General features: G+C 41.6%; 1 protein-coding gene and 1 long non-coding RNA gene across 2 annotated transcripts; one reads left to right on the top strand and one right to left on the bottom strand.

The window, feature by feature from the left end:
- On the top strand, window positions 1-19,576 carry shkbp1 (SH3KBP1 binding protein 1). The gene is made up of 17 exons (XM_079514518.1): window positions 1-178; window positions 1,762-1,815; window positions 1,917-1,962; window positions 2,059-2,191; window positions 3,011-3,091; window positions 3,872-4,036; window positions 4,586-4,676; window positions 6,183-6,373; window positions 9,447-9,562; window positions 10,039-10,126; window positions 10,565-10,681; window positions 11,050-11,220; window positions 13,578-13,733; window positions 15,180-15,276; window positions 15,549-15,733; window positions 17,095-17,197; window positions 17,553-19,576. The coding sequence occupies exons 1-17, from the start codon at window positions 120-122 to the stop codon at window positions 18,325-18,327; spliced, it is 2,628 nt and encodes an 875-aa protein (XP_079370644.1). The 5' UTR covers window positions 1-119; the 3' UTR covers window positions 18,328-19,576.
- Window positions 19,577-20,156: 580 nt separating this feature from the next.
- LOC306932674 lies at window positions 20,157-22,505 on the bottom strand. Its single transcript, XR_013791141.1, has 2 exons — window positions 21,752-22,505; window positions 20,157-21,334 (listed from the first exon to the last, which is right to left on the bottom strand). It is a non-coding gene; the product is annotated as an uncharacterized lncRNA (long non-coding RNA).
- Window positions 22,506-24,128: the final 1,623 nt, after the last annotated feature.

Below are 24,128 nucleotides of genomic sequence, written 5' to 3'. Positions count from 1 at the left end.
GTGAGTCAATGGTTGAAATGCAATGCAGTGCAAGCAGCCCCGGCCGGCGTGTTGTTCTCTAAATGTGGATTAAACTGAACCCCCAGGCATTGTTTGGGTGTTAAAGCAACTCAGAGAAGATGACTAGCAGCAATGCCAGGATCGGGGACATCATTCATCTGAATGTTGGTGGAAAGAGGTGAGAATGAAAGCCGCAGCCAGACAGTGTTTTGCTACCGATGCTAACAAGTTAGCTTTTAGCTATTATTGCTAAATGTTTCAGAAGGATGTTACACCGGAATTGGTGACGTATATCGATGCGTTGTTACCATGGAGTTATAAAGGAGGTTATTACACGTGCTGGAAGTCATTTCCCAGTGTGCTTTGTAAGATAATAAATATATAAATGATTCTCGTGTTTTCCAGCCTAACAAGCTTTGTCCCACCACTCGTAAAACGAGCTGTGGATTCGATAGGTCACATATATGCGTAACATCGTTTATGTTGACTCCGGCTGGGTTATAACTTTGACTTCAATGTTTAATGTTTACCTCCTTTATGATGAATTCCTCTTCTCTTTTGGCTATATAGAAGTGTCTATTTGTACGTCTAAATGTTTTGATGAATTGAACGAGGTGGACCCACTTGTAAACAAGTGTAATGCTTTATTGGGTCGTCCACTCACAGTTAACAGTCTTTGTATTGAGTTGTGCTTGAAATGTACTGTAATTCTCCAAACTGTTAATACATATTTCAATCAATCCATCAATGGTCCTCACTGAGATTTGGAAGTTTGACTTGAAAAAGTTTGACTTTTTTTGAAAGAAATTGTGATCTTGCCATTTGCCATCTTCTTTTTTTTTAAAATGTAATATGACATACGTTTGATTGATTGATGCATTTTATTAACAGATTGAAGAATTACAGTACATTTCAAGCACAACTCAAAACAAAACTGTTAACTGTGGACGACACCTGGCCCCTCTCGGAACCCTCTGTAAAGTTTGTTTACACTGACTTTACATAGGGTCCCTTCCCATCTGTCCCAAGCTAAATGGTATACAGACGGACTTACCTTCGGTAACGGCCGTGCTGCGCTGTTTGAGTGGTGGTGATATGTTTCAAAAGAAGCATACGTCTGCTATAGGAGACAACGGAAACCTCAACAAATGTTCCTTTGGCGCAGAAGCCGTTAAGTATTTTTTGTTTGACCGTTTTGGCTGGTCTGAAAACTCAAAACCCACTCAAACAGCGCAGCGCAGCACGGCCCTTACCAAAGGTAAGTCCGTCTGTATACCATTTAGCTTGGGAGTGGGACAGATGGGAAGAGACCCTATGTAAAGTGTAGTGTAAACAAACTTTACAGAGGGTTCCGAGAGGGGCTAGACGACACCATAAAGTAGTACACTTGTTTACAATAGGGTTCACCATGTTCAATTCATCATAACAATTAGAGACGTACAAATATACTCTATATAGCAAAAAAAAACGAAATCATCATAGAGGCGGTAAAAAAGGACTGGATGGACCAGACCCATTGCAAGATGCTGTACTCTGTCGTCAACCCTAAGCCATTCCAGTCTGTCAAAATGGGCAGGGGTGAGGTGGGTTCGAGGAGTGAGGCCAAGTAGTAACCTGACCAGTTATAAATAATATTTTAGTTCTTTTTTTTGACCAACTCGTAGAAGAGTGTAACACTGCATCTGAAATAAATGCATTAGCTGTTTTACTAATGCTGATTTGTTGTAGTTACTAGTTAACTTGTCTGTGGTTTGTTTTTAGGTTCAGCACCTCCCGACAGACACTGACATGGGTTCCTGACTCCTTTTTCTCCAGGTGAGTGCAGCATAGAGAATGTCTCTCTCTCTCGCTTCACATTACTGTAGTGTAATTACATTTTTCCACACAATCAGTTTATGTTTATTTTCGTTGTATAGTCTCCTGAGTGGCCGGATCTCTACGTTGAAAGATGAAACTGGAGCTGTAAGTACCTCTCTTTGTGAATGTATTTGTACTGTGTGTGCGTGCGTGCGTGCGGGCACACACTGTATAGTACATTGACACGCCCTCTCTCTGTAGATCTTCATCGACAGAGATCCGTCTCTGTTTGCTCCCATCCTCAACTTCCTCCGAACCAAAGAGCTCCATCCCCGCTCCATCAATGTGCACATGCTGATGCACGAGTCTGAGTTCTACGGCATCACGCCACTGGGTGAGACAGCATCAGTCAACACACACACACTCCTCTCTCTCTCTTTCTAAGAAAAATAAAACGCTGTTTTGAAAAATATTAATTATTAAATAAATATCGATATTATATAAGAGTACGATACGATAATCCGATACCGATATTATATCGATATGCACATCACGAGTGTGCGTGTGTGTCAATTTAACAAAGGTGCAGACTATCAGAAATCAGCAGAGACTGATCGACGTTTGCGCTACTCTATGCCGAATTGAAGTGGACTCGACCCCAGACTTTCTTTTTTCTCCCTGGAAATAAAAACGGCTACCACCAGACTAAAGTCCTCTCTCCAGTTCAGACTTCAATACATACAGCTGATAAAAAAACACATTCCTCTCTCACTGACCATATTCATTATAACAAGATTGTGATAGTTTCTTAAAAGCAAAGTGTGGTTTGAGAGACCTGCTGAAAAACAGTATCTTTGAATCTCATGCTGAAGTTACATTTACTTTTAATTCTGTTGAATCTCAGGATGATACTAACTGGTTTGTTTTGTTAATTTTTCCATTGATTTTCTTTGAGTGGTGCAACCACTCCAAGGAACAGTAATGTCCCTATGTTTAGAGTACCAACAGGGGGCACTGTTGCACCACTCACCGGTCTGATTATTAGTTACATTAGTCACTAAAGTTTTAGTCACACTTCTTTTGTTTTTCGGGCATGTATTAAGTTATTTTCTGTCTTTACCATTATTCTACCAGTAATAACGTATATGTTCAGCTGTATATTTACAGCATGCATTCTGTTTTGTGTGTGTGTGTGGTGTGTGTGTGTGTTTAGTGCGTAAGCTGCAGTTGTGTGATGAACTGGATCGGTCGTCCTGTGGTAATGTGCTGTTTAATGGATACCTCCCTCCTCCAGGTATAAATCAATACCATCTTTAAAAGTACAACACATTTCATATCTCTGCACTTTAGTCAGCCGTTGGCTGTTTTCAAATGTGCTTCATGAATAAAATGGACTTGACTTGACTTGTTATGGGTAAGAAACCAACTCCATATGGAATTTTCAGGAAATTAAGAAAACCATATATTTTTTTTAAACAAAATACTGCCTAATCACAGTTGGTATTGTGACTATATATTGTCAATTACTTGCATGAGAGGGTGACAGGTGATGGAGTAAGCTGCTTTAGGAGACAGTTTGAGGGTCCAATGGAGTTAAGAGGTTTTGTCCGAAGCGCTATTTAATACTTTTCATTGATTAATTTTTCCCCCCAACACACAGACGTAAAGGCTGTTCAATAGCATTGATTTATGGGAAAATAAAACTCAACCAAAAATACATTAAAATGATGTAAGACTTGGAACCACTTGAACCCTAGCATCCCTAAATAGAAGTTGTTTAACCCATTTTGGGCAGGAAACCCTTTTGGTGTTAGCATTATGTTATGCTTTAGCTATTGAAAAATAGCAGATCTACAAGCTCATAGCGCGCCACCGAGTGGCGCGCTACGAGCTTGTAGGTCTGCTATTTTTGAAAAATCGACTGACATAGAAACATAGCTTTTTCAGAAAACTGTCAGGATGTAGAAGAATTTTTTTGAATCTGATCTCAGGTCAAAATGGGTTAAGTGGTTCACACTGAGACATATGTTGAAGTGTTTTGTCAGAGCAAGTGTCTTCCTATCTTTGTTCTCAGTGTACCCGGCCAAGCGCCGCAACCGCCACAGTGTGGCAGGGCCCCAGTTCAGTCGAGCCAATCCTATAGAGAGGGCTCCTGTCAGACGCAGTAACACCATGCCTCCTCACCTGGGGAACTGTGGGATACTGGGGCGAGCTGGGGCCGAGGAGAGGACGTCTGGAGGTAAGAACGCACACGTGTTCTTTATTTTATTTGGTGTTAAAACATTATGTTACACTTTAGCTATTGAGAAATAGCAGATCTACAAGCTCATAGCGCTGCACCGAGTGCCGCGCTACGAGCTTGTAGGTCTGCTAATCGAAAATCGTGAAAATGTGGCGCAAATCTTTGAATATATATTCTTTCAGAGCGAACATTTTTAACTCAAATATGTGCTTCTGCGGGGTCCCTGGAACAACATATTTTCAGATGGCGGCCAATTACATATATATTTTTTGGGGGTCCTTGACATGAAAACTGTCAGGATTTGAAGACATTTGTAGAATCATCCTCTAGTCTAAATGTGTTAAAAGCGAGGTGGGTTCTGGTTATAAGAAGGTCATCTTGACATGTTCTGTGTGTGTGTGTGTGTGTGTGTGTGTGTGTGTGTGTGTGTGTGTGTGTGTGTGTGTGTGTGTGTGTGTGTGTGTGTGTGTGTGTGTGTGTGTGTGTGTGTGTGTGTGTGTGTGTGTGTGTGTGTGTGTGTGTGTGTGTGTGTGTGTGTGTGTGTAGGTCATTCCTCTGACTCAGGAATGGTTCGTATTATCTGTGGTCATCACAACTGGATTGCTGTGGCATATGCACAGTTTGTCGTCTGTTACAGGTGAGCTATAACACTGTTCAGTTTGTAGTCAGGTTACAGGTTTACTCCTGATTAGGGATGGGGATTGTTAAAGCGATAGTTCAGATTTCTTTTAACTTAATACTTTACCCGCCAGCATTAATTAATCCCTCGATAAGGTAGTGCCAAGGTTTTATCGCGCGTAACACTTACTTTGAATAACCAAATATCCGTAATCGCATGTTACTATGAAAAAATTCTCGTTCGGCGGTGGAAAAAGTGGACCGCGAGTATCACAGCGCCTGCTACAGGCTGTTGAAAACGCTTGTCTGGGCCAAATCTGCCCCCTCAATGTCCCTTCCGAGATACAGGCCTCTGAAGACAGGGTGGACAATGCAAGTGGATGCGCGCGCATCTTCAAAATGGCCGCGGCCATTATGTGTTTGTGTCCCAGAGTGTTGTTGCGGTAGCAACATCAGCTAGCGATCGAAACTGATAAAAAAATGGATTAAACAATTCAAACCCGAGAATCTACGGCCCCCTGTGCACCCCACAAAATGACCGGAACTACTTAATATTTCACCAAAACCAGAGCAGAACTCCCACCACGGGACTCGGGCAATCAATTAATACAGTTGCAACCACTATATTAATGGCAAGTATTTCATACAGCTTAAGTTAAAAAAATCTGAACTATCCCTTTTAACTTCATTTTTGTCCCACGGTTGTGTTGTGTTGTCTTCAACTGATGTGCAACATTGAAGCTATAGCGCATGCAAGACATTAACCGCAGTTCCTTGTTTTTTTTACCGGTAGTAGAAATTCAACGGAAGTCAAAAGCGCCATAGATGTTTGTACTAGTAATTTGATGTCAATGACATGACTCTCGCCTCTCGAGACAAGACGGCCGGGACGGTCAGGTCCCGGTAGAATCAATAAGAGAACTGATAAGCCAAAACCGTAGTGATTTTAGATTGACTAACTTCGGAATTGTTTTCCTCCCAATTCCAATTATTGATCCCATCTTTACTCCTGATTAATAACGCCTATCAGTAACACTGATTACGGACCAGACATTTATATCTGCTGGCCTGCTTGAAGTGCCTAAAAAAATGTCTACAAAAAAATATGGTGAGGCAGCCTTCTGCTTCTATGGGCCTACAGCCTGGAATCGACTTCCATTTCAACTTAGACACGCACCCTCTGTAGACATTTTTAAAGCTCAACTCAAGACTCACCTTTTTACTCTTGCTTTTAATTGAGTTTTAGTTTTAGTTTTAGTTGAGTTCTCTATTCTGACCTTTTGCGGTGTGCTTTGTTTCTCGTCCATCTATGTTTTTATGCTTTTTTTGTTGTTTGCTCTTTACCATTGTTTTATCCGTCTAACTGCTTGCCTGTGTTTTATTGCTATTTTTATGTACTGCCCTGTGAAGCACTTTGAGTTGCATTTATGTCTGAAAGGTGCTATACAAATAAAGTTTATTATTAAGTTTATTATTATATCAGGGACTTTCTGTTTTAACTCTCTCTCGCCATCTTTCTCTCCAGGGTAAAGGAGTCTACTGGCTGGCAGCAGGTCTTCACTTCGCCTCGTCTAGATTGGCTGATTGACCGGGTGGCACTCAATGCCAAGGTGATGGGCGGGTCACTAGGCGACAATGACAAGATGGTGGCAGTCGCCTCAGGGACAGATATCATCCTGTGGTCCATTTGTCCAGATGGCAACGGAAGCGAGATTGGTGAGACCCTGTCTGTCCTTTTGTCTCTTTATATTTTAACCCATTCTGTACGGGAACCCCTTTTGGTGTTTTAAGCATTATGTTATACTCTAGCTATTGAAAAATAGCAGGTCTGCTATTTTTGAAAAATCGTGCAAATGTAGTGCAAATCTTTCAATATATCTTTCAGAGTGAACGTTTTTAACTCAAATCTTTGCTTCTGGGGGGTCCCTGGAACAACATACCGGTATTGTCCAATGGGGGTCGGCGGTCAATTTCATATATTTTTGGGGGTCCTTGACATGAAAAAGGTTGAGCACTAGGGCTGACCCAAAAAAAGTCGATTTAATCGACGTTCGTTCGATAAGCACGGGAATCGATCTTGAAATAAAAAATCGACTATACTATAATTTTAAAAAAGCGGCCCATTTTGGTCCGCCGCGCCTCGCAACGCGTCCTCTTTCCCCACTCGTGTTAACATCAGCTGCAGTCCCAGGAAGAATAAATCAAAAGTGTGGTTGCATTTTAAAATACCGTATTTGAATAAAGGTTGTACACGAGAGTGAAAATAACCGCTGGGAAAATCCCTAATTCACTCTTCGCTAAGTCCCACCCAAGCCCGTTCTTGGCCAATACCACGTTAGCGACGGTTACTATGTTAGGATCCTGGTCACGCTTTCAATGTTGGTCAAAATGTTTCAGCAGTGTCAATAAATATATTTGCTGTACAGCATGTGTGGACCTCAGAAAGATGGTTTGTTTTCTTACCTTGTTATGAGCAAACTAGTCCATTCCATGAATCAGTTTATGACATCAGGAAAACTCGTTTTATTTTCGTCTTTTGATAGATTTATAAAGTAACTATTTTGGTGTGAAGCGGTTCTGGTGTTCCCAACTCTCGTTTGTAAACAAGTCGCCATGCTGTTTGAGATGCACCCAGCTGCAGTCCCAGACATTTCTCCTAAAGTGTCTCCCTCAAACACGTCCAAAATTGTGTATGGTGTTTGCGACAAGTGGACGAGATCAAATACATTTGTTTAATGTTTACATCCAACGGCCTGAGACCGAGGCTACTTCAGAAGTGGGTGTACAGATTTAGACCAATCAGATCGTTTTGTAGGCAAACCGGAACTTCTTACCACACAAACTTGTCAGGGTTGCCAGGTCTGCTTATTTCCCGCTACTTTTGGCTTAAGGCTAATAATTAGTGTATTACCAAAACATGAATTATCATAGACATATGCCTACATAGTATTTATAATGATAAATGCATACAATCTTTTTATTATGATTATATATGGTCATATTATTGTGTTTGTTTTGGCTTGTTTTTCTTGATTTGGCTTTAAGAGTTGGCTTGTTTTTGGAGGTGGGTTGGCTTATTTCTCTCACACAATGTGGCAACACTGAAGTCAAAACAAAAACAAGACAACCTTGACATTTTTTATTAAAAATATAACCGCAGGAGTTTTCCTGATGTCATAAACGGTCAGAATCAGCTTAGTGTGCTAAAAGAGTGACTTTGAGAGCTGTTTCCCCGTTACAATGGAAGTCAATGAGAGCCTATTTTTATTTCTAATATGTACTATTAAACTGCACAACGAAGCGAAATAATTCATGGAATGGACTAGTTTGCTCACAACAAGGTAAGAAAACAAACCCTCTTTCTGAGGTCCACACATGCTGTACAGCAAATATATTTATTGACACTGCTTAAACATTTTGACCAGCATTGAAAGCGTGACCAGGATCCTAACATAGTAACCGTCGCTAACGTGGCATTGGCCAAGAACGGGCTTGGGTGGGACTTAGCGAAGAGCTAATTGAGTAAGTAAGTAAGTAAATTTTATTTATAGAGCACATTTCATAGTCACAAAGTGCTTCACAACAATAAAAACAAAACATGTCAATGGTAGTAAAAGTAAATATTAAGAATAAAAATAATAAGAATAAAGCAAAGAAAAAGAAGACAGAGCAAATGGCACTGGTAAAAATCAAGAAATCAGTACAGTACTACGTTGCAAAGGCCTGTCTAAAAAGGTGGGTCTTTAAAAGCTTTTTAAAAAGGTCCACAGAGGCCACCGATTTCAGGTGATCCGGGAGGTTGTTCCATAACCTGGGGGCGAAACTGGCAAAGGCTCGATCACCTTTAGTTATTAATTTTGTGGGTGGAACGACCAGCAGGGCTTGGGATGAGGATCTCAGAGACCTTCTGGGAACATATGGGTGGAGTAAGTCAGAGATATATGGGGGTGCCTGGCCATGGAGGGTTCTGTGTGTGATGACAAGGATTTTAAAATTAATTCTATACTTTACTGGGAGCCAGTGCAAGGAAAACAGGATGGGGGTGATGTGGCAGGATCTCCTTGAGAGAGTGTAGGCAAGCGCACCACAGCTCAGTGGACATTAAATATAGGCTACCATGTTTGATAAAAGGCATATAAAAACATTACTTACACCCAAATGAAAATATAAACTTCACAGATTATAGATCACTTGGAATTATAACAATCTGTTGAGGATTGCCTGAATATGCCACTAGTGAAATCTCAACTTTTATCGACGTGCCATTGTGCTGAGGACCTTGTGGTGGCCTGGCGGTGTTTTACCTATACTTGTGAGGACCTGCTTGGATTCACATGGAGTGCGCGCACCGAAAATTACAAGATCTGCAATCTCATGCGCTGTGGACGCTTGTAGATACACGGAATGACAATAAACATTTCACAGAATAGCTATAGGATTACATTAGATAATTGACCCTGGGTGAAATAATGGGTTGCAAAATCGTGGGATAAAAATTATAAGGAAAAAAAACAAAACGCTAACCTTCTGGGCTGCCCAGGCTGCTAGACAGCACCATGTTCTTCCCAAGTGTTCCCAGGTGTTATGAATAAAGTTAATAATTTAAATTTGTATCATTCATGCATCATATCATTCACTAATCATCAGCCTTTATTGAACTATTAATTTACAATGAGATGCTGTTAGAACATACATGTTTCTTTGTTTAACAGTAAACTTGATTGTGTAGTAGGTACGCAATTAAAGTTATTGCCCCTGATTGTGAACGACCACTTCCTATTGCCTGCAGGTGTGTTCAGTCTGAACGTCCCTGTGGAGGCTCTCTTCTTCGTTGGCAATCAGCTCATTGCTACCAGTCACACAGGGAAGGTGGGGGTGTGGAACGCTGTCACCAAGCACTGGCAGGTACTCTAGGATGCACACACACACACACGCACACGCACAGGCTCACACACAGTACACACACAAAGTACCTGTATTGGATTTATTAGTGTGCAGGTTCCACCTTCAAGTTGTCGCTCCAGTTCATAGCCACTTTCTCAGACTCCTATGCTGTCTGTATGCTACCAACCTGCTGCCAGTTGGCACCAAGATGTGGCCACTGGTTGCTGCTGTCGGCCAAGACTAGTTCCAGCCATTTATAGTTTGTGTATCATGGCTAAACATGATGACATGTATGTTATTCACAATTAGCTGTAAATGATTGGACCGTTAAAATTGTTGTATTGCTCTCTCTTGGTGTCTCTGTCTCTATTTCCGTTGGATTTGTTCTTGTGTTTCCACATAATAATAATAATAATAATAATACTAAATGACTGAATGAACGTTCAGGTAGTCATGAATTGAACGTGTGACTTTAGAATTGTATTTTGTGAATGCAGAACCAGGATGTAGTTCCTATCAACAGTTACGACACCGCTGGCTCCTTCCTCATCCTGGGCTGCAACAATGGGTCCATTTACTACATAGGTGAGTGTGGACTATCCCTTTGTTGTCTGCAGTGGCTCCCAAATGGACCCTTATGGGTCTGTAACTCTGAGAGTGTACAAATGGAACCTAACGGGTCCATTTGGTTCCATTTGTACACACTCAGAGTTAAATTGCCTTAGATTTAAGTATATTTATGAGTATAAATTAGGGTCCCAGAGATAGAAATACCATTAAATGGGGGTCTGTAGACTAATGCATGTCAAACTGGGGGTCCTTGAAATTAAAATGGTTGAGAATCACTGCTAGAGTCGTACCAATCTTCTCTTATGGGGGTCTTTGGCATATCTTTTCTAATGCGGGTCTGCAGGCTAATTTGTGTCAATTTGAGGGTTCCTTGGCATGAAAAAGTTTGGGAACCACTGGTCTTATGTACAGCAGCTAAGTCTTTTATCTGATCTGTTGTTGTGATGATTTCAGATGTTCAGAAGTTTCCTCTGAGAATGAAAGATAACGACTTGTTGGTGACAGAGCTGTACAGAGACCCAACTGAAGACGCCATCACTGCCCTGAGTGTTTACCTCACACCAAAAACAAGTAATATTTTGACTAAATTATTATTACTTAAAAACATACCTATTGCCTCCCCTTATGGACAATACCGTTACGTTACCAAAACTCTGTACTACCAATACTGTTAATCTTAACCTGAGTTTGTGCGTTTCTAGGGCTTCAACTAACACATTTTCCATAATGAATGAATCTGTTGATTATTGTTTTTTTGCATTAAGTTAATTACAGTTTGACTATAAAAAAATAATAATATATATATTATATTATATATATATAATATTCTGTCGATCAAATAATCATTGGATGAATTGTTTCCCTCCTGTGTTGTGTTCCCAGGTGACAGTGGGAACTGGATAGAGATGAATTGTTTCCCTCCTGTGTTGTGTTCCCAGGTGACAGTGGGAACTGGATAGAGATAGCATATGGAACCAGTTCAGGGGCAGTGAGGGTCATAGTGCAACACCCAGAGACGGTGGGTTCAGGACCTCAGCTGTTCCAGACCTTCTCCGTTCACAGGAGCCCCGTCACCAAGATCATGCTGTCTGAAAAACACCTCATATCAGGTACGAAAATCCAATTTTTAACCCATTTTGGGGGGCGGGAACCCAGTGTTCCAAGCATTATGTTATACTTTAGCTATTGGAAAATAGCAGATCTAGGTCTGCTATTTTTTTTTAATCGTAAAAATGTGGCACACATTTGGAATGTATTCTTTCAGAGCGAACGTTTTTAACTCAAATCTTTGCTTCTGGGGGGGTCTCAGATGGGGGTCGGCGGCCAATTATATATATATTTGGGGGTCCTTGACATGAAAATGTTTGAGAACCACTGATATAGAAACATAGGGTTTTTCAGAAAACTGTCAGGATTTAGAAGACATTTGTAGAATCGTCCTCGGGTCTAAATGGGTTAATAACCATGCGTGTTTGTTTTTGTATGTCCGTTAGGACAGGGTATTGTTTGAAAAATGCTGATACTTGGGATTCAATACTGATGATGAACTCACAAAAAAAAACAAATTGAATACTGTACTTGCACAATGACTCCCTATTGTTGAAACACGCTGCAAGCAACCCAGCGATCCCATTTTCTCGCACTGATTTCCAGACAAAGGCCACATGGAAACAGGCATCTTCCTTTATATCCCACAACCATGTGCAGACATTTTACTGGAGTTGTGTCATCGAGTTGGCATTCTTTGGCTTCTAATATTTATCTGAACAGAAAGTAGCTAAGCTTTTTTTTTTAAAGTCTTTGTCTGCCACACGGTGGCAGCAAAGGGTAGGTACAGGCTGCCAAGGCATTTTGCTTAATTTGCTTGTTAAAAGTTGATTTTCAGCAAAACCGTTTCATATTTGATATATGGCTTTGTCTACGAAATATCTCGTAGTTGGCATACAACTGGTGTAGAGGGAAACTATGAGATATCTCATAGTTGGCATATCAATAATTATAATGGAGGCAGTGCTATGGAATAAACTTTGGTATAATTTTTGCAATATTAGTAAACCTGAAAAACTTCAGTTTGCAAGCAGTTTTACCCATTCTGGGCGGCAACCCTTTTTGGTGTTTTAAGCATTATGTTATGCTTTGCCTATTTAAAAATAGCAGATCTACAAGCTCATAGCGCGGCACTTGGTGCCGCGCTATGAGCTTATAGGTCTGCTATTTTTGAAAAATCGTGAAAATTTGTTGCAAATCTTTGAATACCGGTATATATTCTTTCAGAGCGAACATTTTTAACTCAAATCTTTGCTTCCGAGTTGTCCCTGGAACAACATATTTGCAGATGGGGGTCGGCGGCCAATTATATATTTTTTTGGGAGTCCTTGACATAAATGTTTTGAGAATGACTGACATGGAAACATAGGGTTTTCCAGAAAACTGTCAGGATTTAGAAGACATTTGTAGAATCGAGCTCAGGTCTAAATGGGTTAAAAAGAAAATCAACCAGGTGCTCGATGGAGATGCAATAAAAGTTTAAATGTAAAGTAGGGCTGGTGCTTCAAAGATCAGTACTCACTGGAGTACTAACAAAAAAAGCGGCGATCCGAGCACTCAAAAGATTAAAAAAATCACACCCGTGTGAACTGAGTGGTGTGAGGTCTTATATAGACTGATCAGCTGTGGTCTGACGTAATGTCTGACGTAATGAAATCACACCCGTGTGAACTGGGTGACCATAGCAACCATGCTCATTTTTTGGTACGAACAGACAGACAGACAAACAGACAGACACGTAAACTAACAAAGCCAGTTGTAGGAGTGTTTTACACCACTCAAAAATGAGGAAAGGGTGGATAAAAATCAAGGTACTTTATCCCATTTAGTCCTGACGTCGAAATTAAAAAAAAAATCTTCTAAAATCAGTTTTCAGAAATACCTACGTGTCTATATCAGTGGTGCTCAATATTTCATGTCAAGGACCCCAGAAATTATATGTAATAGGCCGACAACCCCCATTTGAAAATATGTTATTCCAGGAACCCCTCAGAAGCAAAGATTTGAGTTAAAAACGTTCGCTCTGAAAGAGTATATTCAACGATTTGCGGCACATTTTCACGATTTCTCAAAAATAGCAGACCTACAAGCCTAACCCTAACCCCAACCCTAAAAGACAGGTTGAAGCAACGTTTTAAAACTGCTGTTTTTTTAACTCAAATCTTTGCTTCTGGGGGGGTCTCTGGAACTACATATTTTCAGATGGGGGTCGGCGGCCAATTGCATATATATTGGGCACTACATAGCGGGATTTCCCAGGACGTCTGTGGACGTCTTGGGCACAACATGAAGGCAGACGGATAATCGGGGATTGTTTCTTGAAACGAGGAACCCTGAATGTGTGTCCTGTGTGTGTGTTTGGTTTGTCAGTGTGTGCAGATAATAACCACGTGTCCTGTGTGTGTGTTTGGTTTGTCAGTGTGTGCAGATAATAACCACGTGCGCACATGGACGGTGACTCGGTTCAGAGGAATGATTTCCACCCAGCCTGGCTCCACCCCTCTCACCTCCTTCAAGATCCTTTCATTGGATGACATCGACACACATGGAGGATGCAGCGCTGGAACAGAGATAGGTAACACAAATTATGCACAATAAAGTTTCTATTGGCTAATAAACACCAGCTTAAAAAAAACTCCCAAGTCATGTCAGTCTTATATTAACCCATTTTGGGGCTTGTAAGTCTGCTATTTTTGAAAAATCACACCCGTGTGAACTGAGTGGTGTAAGGTCTTATATAGACTGATCAGCTGTGGTCTGATGTAATGTCTGACGTAATGAAATCACACCCGTGTGAACTGGGTGACCATAGCAACCGTGCTCATTTTTTGAGCACAGACAGACAGACTAACAAAGCCAGTTGTAGGAGTGGTTTACACCACTCAAAAATCGTGAAAACGTGGCGCAAATCTTTGAATATATATTCTTTCCCAGCGAACGTTTTTTACTCAAATCCCAAAGTCACATTATTAAAAACATGTTTTAGTCTAGATCTCATTTAGCGGGAATTCCCCTAGAATGGGTCGGGGCTAAAAGTGTACAGTATGACCACCATAGACATCCTATATAAGGCAACTATTTTCTAGATTTCCTTTTGCTTTCCTTTAAGTAGCATGTGACGTGTCAAACTAGGGTGTTTTCATGATGCTGAATCCATTCCAAGCATTAGTTTTGCAAACAAAAAAAACACTCGTTGGGCTAAATTTGGCCATAGCCACTTGGCCGTTATTGTCTCCACCAGGCCGAAGGCATGGGGAGAGGCATGGGGAGAGAGTATGTTTTGCACTCCGTCCGTGTGTGTGTGTGTTTGTCCGTCCTTCCGTCCGTCCGTTACCAGCTAATCTCCGGCACCGTTAACCCGGTCGATGCCAAACTTTGCACACACACTCCCTGGATGCCAACGATGAATCTCTGCCCCACATTTTCCAGAACGGCCTGTTATAGCGCCACCATGAGGCAGCTTTTCACATTTTTACCTAAAACTGCACCGATCTGCGTGATATGTTCCATGCACGTTTTTTTATATCACTCCTCCAGATTCTGTCCAAAGATCTCACAAATCGTTACACAGTATCTCTATGGTTATGTGCTCAAGTCGGATCTGTCCGATATTTCATATTCCATCCTAATTGGCTATAATTGGCTTTCACAGTTTGCAAGATTGCCCCGTTTTGAACAAAAGCCTCAAATCATGAACGCAGCATGCAATTTACGTGAAATCTTTCACACATTTTCTTACTAGGCTGAGGAATATATCCCACCCTTTTCACATTGGCCTGTTATAGCGCCACCAACAGGTTGATTTTTGCAAAACACATTTTTGGAACAAAATGCCTCAAATCATTCAATTGCCATCAAAGGCGTATGAAGAAATGGCACCCTTTTCACATTGGCCTATTATAGCACCACCAGGAGGCCACAACCTGACCTGGCCTGGTGGAGACCTGTGCCCCGAGGGGCACTTTTTCTAGTTAGCCCAAGGAGTTTGTCCTGTACTATAAATGTATCTTTGTTATGACAGGTCCATATGGAGAAAGAGATGACCAGCAGGTGTTCATACAGAGAGTGGTACCCGACACTGGAATACTCTACGTTAGACTGTCTTCTAATGGGAAGAGGTAATGTGTGTGTGTGTGTGTGTGTGTGTGCGTGTGCGCGAGCGCGTCTGTCGTAAATAGATGGTATGTCCATCACAGCGTGTGTGTGTGTGTGTGTGTGTGTGTGTGTGTGTGTGTGTGTGTGTGTGTGTGTGTGTGTGTGTGTGTGTGTGTGTGTGTGTGTGTGTGTGTGTGTGTGTGTGTGTGTGTGTGTGTGTGTGCCTGTCGTAAATAGATGGTATGTCCATCACAGCGTCCATGAGTGTGTTTTATATCTTGTGTGTGTGTGTTAGGGTGTGTGAGGTGCGTTCAGTTGACGGTACGTCCATCACAGCCTTCGTGGTCCATGAGTGTGAAGGGTCCAGCCGCATCGGCTCGCGGCCCCGGCGGTATCTGTTCAGTGGCCATAACAACGGCAGCATCCAGATGTGGGACCTGACGACCGCCATGGACATCGCTGGCAAGGTCGACATCAGAGGTCAGACACTTTAGAACTATATCATTCATGTCCAATAGACAACTTAACTTGAACGATGGACCGGCTATGGTTTTGTGAAGTGAATCATGTTTGCATTGTACTGCCTTATTTTATCAATGTATGTGTTCTTAAAGCTGCTATAAGCAATAATATGTCAACATTTTAATGCTCCCAAAACGCTCCCATAAAAGGGTCTCTGTGACACATCTAGGGGCTGCAATCTGCATTCAAAGATTTTCCTAGAAGCTTTGTCATTGGTCGATTTGCCTGTCTGCTTCCATTGCAACCAGGTTTTTTTTGACCAATGACCACGCTTCTAGGAACATCTTTGAATGCAGATTGCGGTCAAAAAAAGAAGTCATTAAAAATGTGACATATTCTTGCTTATAGCAACTTTAAGACATTCACAAAAATGTATCTATAGAGGGTATGCGCATGCATAAGGTGAATGGCAAATCGAGTGGCAAAGCGACAGGCAAACTCAGTTTAACCATTGTTCAATGTCTTTTAATGCAATCAGATAGGACTTTTCTGTTTGGATGTATGGGCTGTCAAGGCCAGAAAGTCGTTTCTTTTTGCCACTCAGTCAGTAGGCATTCCTGCATAACTTCCGGGTTTGATTATGATGTCACGCGCATACCCTCTTATTATATAAATAATCATTAGTTGCTGTGTCCTCAGCAGTGTTGAAATTACAACGATGAAGTCCCACATCAGGATTGTTGATTTCTTGATAACAGTGAAACGTTCAGATATTGTTCATAGAAAATGTAATGGGTTACAAAGGGACAGGGTGAACGGTGGTCACCTTATCACCTAAAACTTGGACTATGAATAGGCCTACAAATGTCTTCTAAATCCTGACAGTTTTCTGAAAAAACCTGTTTCTATGTCGGTGGTTCTCAAAATATTTCATGGTCAAGGACCTCCAAAAATATATGTAATTGGCCACTGACCCCCATCTGAAAATATGTTATTCCAGGGACCCCCCAGACGCAAAGATTTGAGTTAAAAACGTTAAAAACATATATATTTAAAGATTTGCGCCACATTTTCATGGTTTTTCAAAAATAGCAGACCTACAAGCTCGTAGTGTGGCACTCGGTGCCACGCTGTGAGCTTGTAGATCTGCTATTTTTCAATATAGCTAAAGTATAACATAATGCCTAAAACACCAAAAGGGGTTCCCGTCTAGAATGGGTTAAGTTAAGTTCAGTTATATAAACAAATGTGTTTATTTTGAGGCTTGAATGAATCTGCAAAATAAAAATGCACAACATTTATTATTTGTAATAATAAATTATAAAACACATTTTAGAAATCTTGACTGATCGGAGCTCTTTGATTGGTTGTCTGGGTAGCTCTGGGTGGGCCGACAGAGGAAGAGCTGTTGGAGCTGTTGGAGCAGTGTGACCTCGCCATGACCCGAACACCTGACAGCACCCCAAGAACCTCCACCTGCAGGTGCACACACACACACACACACACACTCACTCACTCACAGTCACACACAGACAGACACACACACACACACAGTCACACACACACACACACACACACACACACACACACACACACACTAGGGCTTTAAGCAAGTTTTTGTAGGCCTCAAGATCAGGTAGATTATAGTTATACACAGTGGGGGGGGGGGTTACATATTAGGTAGTTAAACAACTAGTCGACTAGTAAACTAGTCAACTAGTAAAAATGACTAGAAGTACCCTAACACACACACACACACATGCTACAAAGTTCTAATTTGTCCCCAAACCACTGATTGTAAAGGACAAAGCCAACGTGTACCGTGCTTCTCTCACAGCCTCCTGTCCCAGATGAGCGAGTCCTCCAGGAGTGATCGTCTGCACGGAGGAGGAAGAGGAGGAGGCGGCTTCGCGTCTGCTCCATTCACCGGTAGCCTCCCTCGTCAGGCTCCGCCCCCTCCCATTCCGCTGGCCAAACCTCCCCGGGAACTCGGCCCATCCGCCGGGTTCTCCGCCTCCGCGCCGCCACCGCCGTCCCTTTCCTCAGCCGGAGGAGGAGGCGCTAATCTTAACTCTAGTCCCAGTCATGGTCCCAGTCCTAGTCTGTCCTCGGCTCTCCGACACCCGGACAGGGAGAGGGAGTCTCTCCGTCGGGGCAGCTTCGTGGAGCGCTGTCAGGAGCTCGCCAAAGGCTCCGAGGCGGCCGCAGGCGGGCAGGGGTTTGGCGTCGCGGTGGGCTCGGAGGGCACAAGGCGGAGCCTGGCGGTGTGCAGCGAGTTGGAGGCCAGGTTGGGCCTGAGAACGGCCGGAATGTTCTCCGTTTCTCCCTGCGGACAGCTCGGCGGAGGTGGAGCACCGTCGTTGTCGACGTCGTCACTGTCCTCACAGTCCTCGCATAGGAGGCCGACGCCCACTTCGCCATTAAGTCCCGCCCCTGTGGCGACAGTCAGCCCCAGCCGACCACAGCAGCAGACCCCCGTGTCGCCGAGACGTGGGGTCGGTTCCTCGCCCACCGATGTCCTGCCTTCCCCCGAAGTTCCACCCAATCCCGACAGCCCATCGTCTGGGCCTCCAACCAGTCCTAAACCTCCCATGAACGAGACTAGTTTCTGATTGGCTGCTGGGTTAGTCTGATTGGACGGTAAAGGTCAGGCTGAATATTAGGAGAAGCCAATGAATGCCAACTCGATGACACAACTCACACCAGAGGCCTCTGGCATCCCCTCCACATTCACCTAGTTTATAAACCATCTTGGGTATTGGGAGGTGAATACATAGTCCTCGGCCTTACTCCAGAAATCCGAATGTCTCAAGAGTGCTGATAATACAATATTTAACATGTATGAACTGGGAACAATATCTTTGTAACTTAGCACCTACGGCAATAGATGTGACCTGTCTACTCTACCAGATAATTTGACATTGTTTGGAGGCCACATTATTGAAAAGGCCTAGTTACCTGGTAGAATGGTGTGCTTATAGTATTAACACTGGCACCTCAGCAGTCTTCCCCTGCCTAACCTATTAACCGCTCCTGTTTGGTACAGGTGTAGATAAAGTATTGTCTTATAGCAGTTAATGGTTTGTTCTAATTTCTAAACCTTAGTTATCACCACACAGAATGTCATTCCTGCTGTTTGTTTCCGAGACCTAGTGTTGTACTTAGCCAATCTACAAGCTCACAACATGTTGTGCTGCGACATCAGCTAACTGATTGGGCAACACAGAATGCTCTGTATCCTGACCAAACCAAGCAAAGCTGGGAGACATTAATTTATGAGACCTTTCCAACGATGTCCCTAAAATCTAGCTCACAGTCACAGCTCTCGATGGTCAAACATGCATGTCCCGCCTGGTCTCCTCCATTTGCAATACGAGATTTGGCCTCTAGCTCTAGTCTTGCTTCCAAATTCCACAAAGTGGTCCTGGGATCAATGAACATGGAAGCCACGGTGCACTGGCTACACAGGAAGCATAGACATCTTTAGCTGTACCAAAGGCAATTACTGTGGTACAACACAAGTATCCCGTCTACCCAGTCTCATTCTATGGTTTGTACAGGGTTCTACAGTTTTACCATTTGGCTTTTATAAATGTTACAATGTGCTGCATTATTTGTACAATATGCATACACTGAATGTGGAGTGAAATATGCTATTAATGCCAAGGCTAAAATTACTTGTGTTCATTGTCTGAAGGAAGAGTACTGTGTGATTGGCCGAAAGACATTTTTTGTCTTGTTATTGGCCAAACGATGTCATGTCTCATGATTAGTTGAAGGGGATATTTGTGTTATGTGTAGTGTTTCAGTATAATTATGCTACAGCTCACTACCAGCAAATATAACGCTTAATTTATAGGACAGGGTGTCCTCGTGGTTTGAATGCATTCACAGATAGGTTTAATTTATACTGTAGGACAGGGTGTCCTCGTGTTTAACTTAAGAGTGTTATTTACAGGACGAGAAAGCTCGCATTATGAGATGAGAACATCTCCCACATGTAGCCCAGTGAGTTCTGTAGAAGTGCCTTTATATACTGTGTGTGTGTGTGTGTGTGTGTGTGTGTGTGTGTGTGTGTGTGTGTGTGTGTGTGTGTGTGTGTGTGTGTGTGTGTGTGTGTGTGTGTGTGTGTGTGTGTGTGTGTGTGTGTGTGTGTGTGTGTGTGTGTGTGTGTGTGTGTGTGTGTGTGTCTCGGCTTATTCAGAGTGCGTTAATCCTTAAGTCATCAGGTGAACTGATGGATGTGTTCTAGTCTAATGTCTTGCTACATGAGGAGAAACAAACCACACCGTTTAATGTTTGAACTGGTGGTCCTGCAGTATGCAACAGTACCAGGGTTGGGGTTCAGAGCGTGGCAGTTGAAGTTAGTATCATGTGTGAAAGCCTGATTATTGTATAGGCAATGTTCTCTCAACCATTATTTTTTTCCCCCTTGGCTCTATTTTTCTTTTCTATATTCGTCTTATAATCTTTTTCAGTCATGAATTATTTTGTTATAAATTTACATTGAGACACATTGTGAGTTGATACAGTAGGTCAGCCATTTTCAGCGAAGTGATTTTGTGTAGAGGCCAGGAAAAAGTAGCCTGGCTAAAGCCAGACGCGAATTAGCCGTTGGCAAAAAGCTAAAATTGCCTGCCACACGACTGTGTGATTTGAGTCTGGCTTATTAGCCAGGCTAAGGAAAAAAGGAATCGGTCTTGACACCTGGGAAACCCTGTTGAAATAAAGTATGTCATATAGGGTTTAAGTGGTTAAAGGAGAATTCTGGGCCAGCAGTTTTGTTACCCTAATCTGATCTTATTATATTCAACAACCGGTAGAGGTGAAAAAATCTAATAAAAACATTGAGAATGGACCGCAGCTCAGAGCAAGCACGCTGGGTCTTAGTCTCGTCCGCCTTTTTTTTTTTACAGAAGCCCTTTTGGGACAAAAACAAAACTGCATGTGCAACGTCTTTGTTCATTATGAAAGACGGATGTGTAGATCACCCCCCCCAAGCGATCAAAATAAGCGATTAAGCCTAAAACCCAGAGCACATGCCGCACGGTCAGAGTCGTGCATTGTTGATACGTACCTTTTCACCTGCACCACTCGTTATTTGATATAACATCAGATTAACCCATTTTGACCTGAGATCAGGTTCTAAAAATGTCTTGTACATCCTGACAGTTTTCTGAAAAAGCTATGTTTCCATGTCAGTGGTTCTTCGATTTTTCAAAAATAACTAAAGCATAACATAATGCTAACACCAAGGGGTTCCCGCCCAGAATGGTTTAAGGTAAGAAAACGGTTGATCCAGAATGAAGTTGTACTCACTCTGCTGGTTTTACTGGTGTGCTTTCAGAGCCAGCCATACATATAGCCAGGCACAAGTCTACTGGTTTTACTGGTGTGCTTTCAGAGCCAGCCATACATATAGCCAGGCACAAGTCTACTGGTTTTACTGGTGTGCTTTCAGAGCCAACCATACATATAGCCAGGCACAAGTCTACTGGTTTTACTGGTGTGCTTTCAGAGCCAGCCATACATATAGCCTGCAGGCACAAGTCCACATTCATGTCCAGTAAATGTGGAACAAGGGCAACAGCAATGACATGGACAACATATGCAACAGGACTGTGGAGCCTGTAAGGCAGGTGTGCCCAAAAGGTAGATCGCGATCTACCAGTAGATCACAAAGGCTGTGCAGGTAGACCACATGACATGTCCCTAAAACATATATCATTTAAATAAAAAAATATATAATTTGGCATCTGACACTTTGAATTAAGGTGACTTGATTGATTGACATTAAAAATGGCCTGTTAACCCACAACAGAATACTTTGTTTTCAAGAGTGTTGGGCACAAAGATCAGTAGCATTAGAAAGTTACATACAAAAACTATTTCCATTCCCCCCCCTATATTTCCCATTCCAAGTTTGTTTGTCATGTTCTTTAAACTATTTTCAGCAATGAGATCCTATTTTTTGGTGGGTAGATCTTGTTGCGCTGGTCATTTTGAAAGTAGCTCAAGTCAAAAAAGTCTGGGCACCCCTGCTGTAAGGCTTCTGGGCTGTGGTGTAGGCCTACAGTACAATCTATGTATGTATTCAATACAGTCACATGTTAGATTGTTAGGGTAGTGGTTACACACCGCCATGTTGGAAGAGAAAAGAATAACTGTAAAATAGATGTATTCATTAATATTGCGTCTATCAGTAGTCTTGATACAGCTGGTTGGAAATGAGACTGATAACAATGATGGTTATGTTACTTCATAACTGATTCATTACAATTAGGCTACATCTATTTTACTTTTAAGACCTGCTGCTTGACAGAACAGGAGACATTGTCTTCGTTTAGTCTTGTCTGTGAAGCATCATGCTTTACTTCTGTTGTCACTCCAACATGATGGGTCGGTGACCACTTCCTACGACACCTCAATTCCAAAAGAGAGCTCATGGTTCATAGCGTGGCACAAAGTGATACGCTATGAGCTTGTAGATCTGCTATTTTTGAATAGCCAACCAATGTGAATGCTATATATATATATATATATATATAGGTATAGCATTCACATTGGTTTAACGCACACTAAAATCTAAGATGACAGATGCTTTCCTGTTTTTAATCGGTTAAATGTGTTGAAATGTTATAGGCTACTGATTGAGCTGAATGGTTGAGAATGCCTTGATATACTGTCTGTATATTGACTGTTTTGAGCTTTGTGCACATGGGCACTGAACTTTCTTTTATAAAACTGTTGTTCTAACTGCATTTTTATGAATAAATAAACAAAATATGCTAATCATAATTTTTAGTTTTTCTGTCTGATTAAAAAATATATATATATATTATAATTGAAATGTTTCATAGTTTTAGAAATATAGTGCTTTAAATTTGAGAAATCTATAATGGCAGATAGTGGCACGTCAAAAAATAACTTTCACCTAGAAACTTCACACGTTTTATAATTCAGCTTACTGAGGGCAAACATGCTGGAACTTTTTACTTTGAAATGTTTTGTAGTTTCTGAGTTATTTAACTTAAACGCCCAATGCATTCTCAATAGCACAAACTGTGGCATGCTACTAGTCCTACATACTTACACCTAGAAACCCCATTCACACTTTTTATAATTCAGCTTACTGTGGAGACACATGCTGGAACCTTTTACTTTGAAATGTTTTGTAGTTTCTGAGTTATTTAACTTAAACGCCCAATGCATTCCCAATGGCAATAGCACAAACTTTGGCATGCTACTAGTCCTACAATGTTATTCATGTCCTCACTGTATTGTTTATGCCCTGCCTTTCTTTTATTTTTTTGTGTAAAGCACTTTGAGCTGCATTTCATGTCATGAAAGGTGCTATACAAATAAAGTTTTATTATTATTATTATTATTACATACTTACACCTAGAAACCCCATTCAAACATATTTAAGTTCATCTTACGGTGGACATGTTTGCCTGAAAAGGAATCTTTGAAATGTTTCATTGTTTTAGAAATATAGTGCTTTTAAATTTGAGAAATTCAGAATGGGGGTCAATGGCAGATTTAGGCAAGTAATGGTTTGAGTGGGGTTTGAACCCACAATCTCCAGATCATGCAGACAGTGTGCTAAGTCACTGATCTACTAGCTACCTGCCACAACACAGTCTGCTGTTCCCTTTGCGTACAACATTGATACAAAAATAAAATACAAAAAATAAAATAACAGGAGATTTGTCTATTGTTTCTTTTGCTGTTGTTTATCTCTAGACGTTTGAATGTTTATGAACCACAATGGAAACAAGTCTCTGGCTCTTCTGTCATTATCTATTCGGCCTTTTAAGAACAGCATGCACAGTGGCTCACTGGGTACAGAGCCTGCCTGGGAATCAGGAGGCCGCAGGTTCAAGTCCTGGCTCTGACATAGTGTCCCAAAATCATGAAAATATGACAAAATATATTATGCCGTCCCAAACCATGGTGCTTTCAAATTTGAGACATTTACAATGGGGCTCAATGGCAGATATTGGCACGTCAAAAAAGCACTTTCACCTAGAAACTCCATTCACACTTTTTATAATTCAGCTTTCTGTGGAGACACATGCTGGAACTTTTTACTTTGAAATGTTTTGTAGTTTCTGAGTTATTTAACTTAAACGCCCAATGCATTCCCAATGGCAATAGCACAAACTTTGGCATGCTACTAGTCCTACATACTTACACCTAGAAACCCCATTCAAACCTATTTAGGTTCATCCTACGGTGGACATGTTTGCCTGAAAAGGAATCTTTGAAATGTTTCATCGTTTTAGAAATATAGTGCTTTCAAATTTGAGACATTTACAATGGCAGATAGTGCCACGTCAAAATCACTTTCACCTAGAAACTCCATTCACACGTTTTATAATTCAGCTTACTGTGGAGACACATGCTGGAA

The sequence above is a fragment of the Electrona antarctica genome, assembly GCF_951216825.1.
Source record: "Electrona antarctica genome assembly, chromosome: 11".
Taxonomy (NCBI): domain Eukaryota; kingdom Metazoa; phylum Chordata; class Actinopteri; order Myctophiformes; family Myctophidae; genus Electrona; species Electrona antarctica.
Note: the sequence above shows the minus strand (reverse complement) of the source record. Positions and strands in the feature narration are given on the sequence as shown.